General features: G+C 50.7%; 1 protein-coding gene across 8 annotated transcripts; it reads right to left on the bottom strand.

Annotated features, from left to right (window-relative positions):
• Positions 1-143: 143 nt before the first annotated feature.
• NOXRED1 (NADP dependent oxidoreductase domain containing 1) lies at positions 144-6,653 on the bottom strand. 8 transcript variants are annotated; one of them, XM_040559737.1, is made up of 9 exons: positions 6,539-6,653; positions 6,204-6,303; positions 5,587-5,786; positions 4,790-4,908; positions 4,179-4,351; positions 3,603-3,780; positions 2,816-2,970; positions 2,399-2,621; positions 144-1,730 (listed from the first exon to the last, which is right to left on the bottom strand). In XM_040559737.1, exons 1-9 carry the CDS (start codon positions 6,587-6,589, stop codon positions 1,439-1,441), a joined length of 1,491 nt encoding a protein of 496 aa, XP_040415671.1. In that variant the 5' UTR covers positions 6,590-6,653; the 3' UTR covers positions 144-1,438. The 8 variants fall into 8 exon arrangements, with proteins under 8 accessions (XP_040415671.1, XP_040415670.1, XP_040415675.1 ...); XM_040559736.1 differs by having other exon boundaries at positions 3,603-3,783; positions 5,587-5,787; positions 6,205-6,303; XM_040559738.1 differs by lacking the exon at positions 144-1,730 and having other exon boundaries at positions 2,084-2,621; positions 3,603-3,783.
• Between the last annotated feature and the right edge of the window lie 18 nt (positions 6,654-6,671).

Raw genomic sequence — 6,671 nt, 5'->3', positions numbered from 1 at the left:
TCATAGATGTATTTTAATTATCAGTGATCGATAACAATTTCACTAAAGCGCAAGTGAATAGATCTCTCGCAGGCTTTAGGGTCTGCAGACTGGGCTCGCTGTTAGACCCAGATGTAAGACAAATAGCCTATACAATAACTGGTATACATTCGTGGTGCCTGCTGCTGTCAGCGATCTGAAGGGGCTTAGTTAGAACATAAACAACCAATCCCTGTCCTCACCACAGAAGTGATTTCCTGTGAGACAGAACCCGGCAGTGGTTTATCGTAGTGAACAGTACTGCCACACAAGGCAGGAAGTATGAGAGAGTACTGAAAGCTAGACTAGAGAAGTTAGGGAATGAAAAATGATTTGTCCTGGGTGGATCTAGACAGAATACCTAGTTAAATGTTTTTTCCCTGAAGTACCACAGAGTCTGTAATGGTGGGGGGACTTTAATTTTACAACATATCTAGAACATGTACTGTCACCAGCAAGGAAGTACGAGTAAGTGTTGATTAAAGCCTGGCTCAGCAGAAAGAGTGCTTCTGACTAAATCATCACTATTTTGTTTGGTGTCAAAGCCTTGCTTGAGATCCCCCATGGGGAAGAAAAAAGAAAAGGACAGGGCCCAATCCTGATTAGTTATTTAGACCAAAGCTGTAGCCAGGACAAAGCAACTGTAATTCAGTTTTCTGCTGGAACTGCAACAGAAACCAGTGAAGCTGTATCAGGTCATAGTCCGAGATGACTGTGTGATAAGTAAGTTAAGACTAAAATAAGGCAAGATTTGGGCAGTCAGGAAAAAAACAAGTTTACCAAGCAGTCTGGTGTATAAAACTTGTAAAAGTAAATGCATAGATAACGTTGTTGGCTGGAACATCTTTTAAGGAGTTCAAGAACAAATAGTGCTGCTTCTCTCAATCCTCAGTCCTGTCTGAGGCAGCAGTCATTGTCGTATTCCACAGCTGTCCAACAAGACCTTTGTTCATGAGCAAAGCCATCCTTAGCAATTTATTCGCAAACAGGCTTAGGCTTCAAGTACATGGAGAGGTGGTTCTTCTCTCAAAAGGTGAAAATCAAGAGATCTCAGTGCTGATACATTAGTAAAAATGCTGTTTTTATGCTTGGCAAAGCTGCAGATTGATGCAAAATGGTGTTTCAGAACAGAGGAAAAAGAAGGAAAAGAATGTAATTCTAGTGTATAATCTTTTATAAGAGAAAATCTCCATCAATAGTTTGTATTACAACTGAGCAATGGATAAATAAATGTTTATTAGCTTTTTGGCATTATTTTTTTCCCAGCAATACAAAGTCCTTACAGTCTCTTCCTCTACCACATAAAACTGCATGAGTCCAGGAAGGGGAAATGATGGAAGAGGTTTATCAGTATCTCTGGTCTTTTATCCCTTTGGGATGAGATCTCAGCAAATCATTCTGCCATGGGCTTCATTATAGCTTACAAGGATTTAGAATCATAGTCAGCAGTTTCCTCTGGGATTTCTGAGAAAATATTGGAAGCAGTTGTGGACAGTGAGGTTTTGTGATCCAGCACCACGCCAGGCTCTGCCACAGCTGACATAAGAGATGTCTTGGTGCTGATCAGCCCACACTGCTTTGTAGGCCAGTCTCCAAAAGATGCCTGGTATAGCAGAGCAAGATGCTGCTGAAGAAACTCACTCTTTTCTAGCAGCTGGCTAAAGGGAGACTCTCGCAGCTGTGCAGCTGTCAGGTCAAACCAGGGGAAGGTTCTGGGAAGAGAGAACAAGCAGAATCTTTTATGGGCAACACCAGTCTGTTGCAGCTTGCTAATAACTTAACAAATAACGTCTTTCTTCAGTGTCTACTAGTCTTTTGTCTTTTTTTTTTTTTTGGTCTTTGAGAAACAATCAGACTCTGAGATGTGAAGCTGAAGTGTTCCAGGCATTACTGTGCCAGGCATAGCAGAACTAAACATAACGACTCTGTGGAGATCCTGTACCAGTAGGAGCCTTTTCCCTCAAATAGTGTTCCCCTGACTTTGCATCCTCAGTAACCCAGTCTTGAACTAATGTAAGTTCATTACTCATAAAAACCATCCTCTCCAGGTATTCCAATAGGACTCCTTTTCTTTTCTTTTCTTTTCTTTGGCATCCAGTGTCCCAGTCCTGACCAGTGGCTTCAGACAATCCCAACTACTAGCCAAACAGGAACCACGGACCAGGACAAAATAACTCAGGGATGATAGTCCTGGTCTTTTATTGCTAACATATCTAAAGCAATCTTTTCCTGGCAGGTGTGTGGTCCTAAGAGCAGCACACATTTCAGCACCTTCCAACCCAACAAGACAGCCCCGTGCTTCAGCTGTGGGATGTGGCAAGTTTCAGAGCAAAGAGAAAACCTAGACAAGCAGCACCTCAGCATTCAACCTTTTACTTACTCCTCTTGAGTCATTGAAGAGGCAAATTTTTTGCTGACAAAACTCTCGCACTCAAACCGTGGGCAGGAAGCTTTCTGCTCGGCACAGATGGGGCAGTGTGCAGGAAAACAGAGGTCATTGAGCAATTTCAATGCCTTCTGGTGAGGCAGGCTCTGCCACATGCTGCTGTTCAGGGCTGCATAGAAAATGCCCACCAGCCATTTGCCATTGACTCTAATTTTCCCTGCAAAACAAAATCAAATGTCAACAACCAATATGCACACAGGTGTGAAGAGAGATTCTCGACTCACAGGCCTGCAAAGAATTGCGTTAGCAATCAGAGCTGGTTTATTTGAAACCTCTGATTTAGGATCATTTCAGGTGAGGATATTAAAATTAATCTTTGCTATTGAGTTTAAACAAAGCGAGAGGTTTTACCCTGGGAGCTGAGGGGGCATGTTGCCTGCACAACAGCAAGGTCTTGCAGCGCTGCTGTGACCGTCCCCTTCATCCCCCACTCCTTCGTAGGCTCCTTGCCAGAGCATTGGTACTGTGGCCTCACGATGGCATTGTAGCGAAGGAGTTGCTTCAACCTGAAAACAAATGCACACGAAGAACTGAGTGTGCCAGAAGAGCAGGATATCTCAGAGCCCACCTCATCCCAGAGCCCCTGGCCCCTTCCCTCGGCCTTGCAATCAGCATCAGCATTGCCCTGCTTTGGCTGATGGGGGAGAAGCAGGGTGGGGAGGAGGAAGCAGCTGTCCTGTGTGGGATCTGCAAACTGAAAGGAAATGCGGTGCACTGGGTTTGCTTTTTTGCCTGAGGAAAAAGCAGACTGCTGCCTTGCACGTTTTTCGCTGCGTTACCTCACAGTTATCTTACAGCAGTAACCAGAGGCCCTGGCAGGAGCGGGGTTTCAGTACCGGTGCTGTGTTTGAGCTGGACCTGCTTTGACACCTCCTGACTGTATCTGAGTTCATAGCCACAAAGCCTAGGGCTTCCTTTAGAAAAACAGAGAGCTGAAATTCTGAAGTGGTCCCATGAACCCAGCAGCTGGGGGCCTAGGGGAGTGACTGACCATGACCAGGTTCGCAGCAATGCTTTGCAGGAAAATCGTGAGGCACGGTAAGAGCTGTGCTCCCATGCAGCTCTGGCTGGGCCAGAGCACACACACTGTCCTCACCCCTCGAGCTTCGGGATGCAAAAATGGCGTGGGCCGTTTTACCTGGGCAGAGGGACCGCAGTGACGAGGCTGTACACCACGCAGGGTTTCCGGATGGCCGTCCGCACGGCGGAGCAGACGGACGCCACATGTGACGGCAGGCAGCAGAGGAACAGGACGTCTGCCCAGGCCGCCAGCTGCGCGTTGTTGTAGAGGCAGGCGAGGCCCTGCTCCTGCAGGTCTGCTGCAGCAAGCGAGGTGCACGGGGCTTAGAGCCCACGGACCCAGCGCAGGGAAGAAGCACCCACGTGTGGGTGATGCACGACCACCCCTTCCAGGCTGGCTGCCCACCCAAAATGGTGCGGGGGGTCGTCGGCTGCCATCACTGCTGCTGCATGGCAAAGGGCACCTGCGTGACGGAGCAGGCAGCCTCCCGGCCAGGAATTAACATGCAGAGAGCTCAGCCCAGTTCATGCACGCTGATCTAAAGCCATAGAGCCGAGCCCTGGGATCTGGCTAGTTTTCAGCATCTATAAAAAGCCACTTAATAACCCCTGCTTCCTCTCTGCCCTGATATGATTAGGAGGAGGAATTTTTTCATTGAGTCCCACTGCCGGGCCCTGGCTGGGGAGCACTTACCCAGGCTCTCGGGGCGCCGGGTGGAAATGCGGATAGAAGGGCGCGGAGCCCGGCCCAGCGCCAGCAGCACTCGGGCCAGCTGCTTCCCGAGGTGGCCCCCGCCGATAATGCCAACCTTCAGGCCGTGGCTGCCCACCAGGGAAGTCGGCAAGGCCTCCTCGGTCCCGCTTGGTCTGGGGAAGCAGAGGAGCTGGTGTCAGCCCAGCGGGAGCCATGTTTGCCCAGACCACCTGCAGTCCTGCCCTCCAGAAAGGGTCCCATGCCACGAGTCCAGACAGCTCGTCCCAGCCCTGCTCCTCACATCCAGCCCTGGTGCTCAGCAGGGTTACAAGAGAGGCAGAGGCTGCTGGCTGCAGCCTGGTGTGTGCAGCACCCATGGGGCTCAGGGCTGACATTACTTTCGCCAGCTCTGTACTTTCCCTGGTTCTCCCAGGGACACATTGGTGCTATCTGGACCTACACCAGACCAACTGGTGATGTGCCTGTGTCATGCTTTAGCTCAGTAACAATGCAGTAGTTTGGGAAGAGCTCGGTGCTTTGAGGTCCCCCCTGACATGACTACACCACCAAAGCAGCACGCTTTACCAACAGTGGGAGCTCACTTCACCTACCTGAGGGCCTGGAGAAGTCTGCAGAAGAAGATGGCATGGGCACAAGCGTTCACTGCCAGCCCCTTGTGGCGCCTTGTCAGGTACAGCAACCCCTCCTCGCCTTCTATGGTTTCATCAGCCTGGAAGGACGTGAAAGGCTCTGCAATGTCGCACATCTTAGCCCAGGACAAGCATCAGCAGCGAGGATTCAGAAGAGGGGCATGGCCTCCATCCACACAGCGCTGCAGCCCGTCCCAGCACCTGCTAGAGAGGAGGTGGAGGCAACATACAGACCCCGGCTCTTCTCAGGGCTTCTCCTTGCAGACACGGGACTTGCAGAAGCGGCTGGTCCCCATGTGCAATGCAGGTGCTGGGAATAAAAAATGTCAGTGGGTGTTTGAACCTGTGCTTTCCCTGAGGCTACAGTTCTCTTAAGTCCCAAATGGATGCAGCTCAGCAGCAGTATGCAGGTTTGGGAGCCCTGCTGGGTACCTGCAGTATTTCTTGAAGAGAGCCACATGGATTCTTTTGGGGGCATGAGGCAGTTGTCACAGGAGTGGCTAGGAGCAGCCCAAAAAGCTCTGAAAACCAATTTGTGCCGATTGCCTCCTGCCCAGGGAGGCTGCAGCACCACTCCGTGTACCACAAACCACACCAGAGATGGAGAGACACTGAGGGCTTTCAGCAGCACGGCTCCCACGGGGTAAGAGGCACCACCAGGACGGAAACACCCTCAGCCAAGCCTGAGCCAGGGACAAAGATGGCCCATGCCTGCCACACCACATGTGGTTGGGGTCCTGACCTGCACCGTCCCTCACCTGCAGCCTGCCAAGGTTCCACCCGCTCAGGGTCTGTCCCGGTTTGTGTCCCCGCTGCCATGACGAGTGCCTGGTTACCGGCTGCCTCAGGGGACTCTCGCCCTTCCTACAAGGAGCCGGGAGCATCGCCTCTTCCAGAGCCCAGCAGCTCCATTCAGAAATCCTACAACCAAGCAACGTCCTGGCCTGGGATACATGGGTAAGCCCGGCAGCAAACCTTACCCTAGCCAGCAGCACCCTGGGCTGCATTAGGAAGCGGGTCTGAGGCAATCCTGCCTCTACATCCAGGGTGCTGCCTCATTCTGGGCTCTTCAGTACAGGAGACGTGGACATACTGGAGAGTCCAGCAAAGAGCTAAGAAGGCTACGGGACTAGAGCATTTTTCATGACAGGCCGAGAGCTGGGACTGCTCACTCTGAAGAGAAGGCTGAGGGGAAGTCTTATCAATGTGTATAAATATCTGATGGGAGGGAATGAAAATAACCAGACTATTTGTGGTACCGGTGCCCAGGGACAGGATGAGGGGCAGTGGGTACAAATTGGAACAGGGGAGATGCCATCTGAACACAAGAAAACACTTTTTGAACAGTTTTTTGCTTGTCTGTTTGTTAAACGGGGGTGGTCAAATACAGGAACAGTTGCCCAGACAGGCTGGGAAGGCTTCAGCTGTGGAGTTAACTGAAAACCCAACTGGAGACGGTCCTGGTCCACCTGCTGTAGGTAACCCTGGTTGAGCAGGGGGATTGGATGAGATGATCATGCAGTCCCTTCCAACCCTAATCAGTCCTATGATTCTGTGGGAAAAATAAAGTAAAACAAAACAACAGTGACCACAGAAACTGAGATTGCACTTGGTGCACAGTGCAGCAGGGGTCCTGGAGCCCAAACTTGCCCCCAAACCGGTCGGTACGTTGCTGTACATAACCTTCACCTCTCTGCGATCATCCCCAGGGCAGCAGATGCTCCTGCAACACTCAAATGAATTTATTTGTGCTGATGGCATGGAAGGTGTGAAATAAGGTACTGCTGCAAGCAAAGCCTCTTCATAGTGACACTCAGTATGCTCAGGATCTACACAGAGTGGC

This window comes from Cygnus olor, chromosome 5 (assembly GCF_009769625.2).
Source record: "Cygnus olor isolate bCygOlo1 chromosome 5, bCygOlo1.pri.v2, whole genome shotgun sequence".
NCBI classification, from domain to species: domain Eukaryota; kingdom Metazoa; phylum Chordata; class Aves; order Anseriformes; family Anatidae; genus Cygnus; species Cygnus olor.
Note: the sequence above shows the minus strand (reverse complement) of the source record. Positions and strands in the feature narration are given on the sequence as shown.

Bases quoted from the DNA above. Each gene is read 5' to 3' on its own strand.
- NOXRED1 (XM_040559736.1), bottom strand. From the start codon at position 6,589: ATGCCATCAGCACAAATAAATTCATTTGAGTGTTGCAGGAGCATCTGC. The intron at 5,788-6,204 runs CCCCGTTTAACA...GCTGCCGGGCTT, and splicing joins CTGTTCCTGTATTTGACCAC to ACCCATGTATCCCAGGCCAG. The intron at 4,909-5,586 runs GTGAGGGACGGT...ACGTCCTTCCAG, and splicing joins GGAACCTTGGCAGGCTGCAG to GCTGATGAAACCATAGAAGG.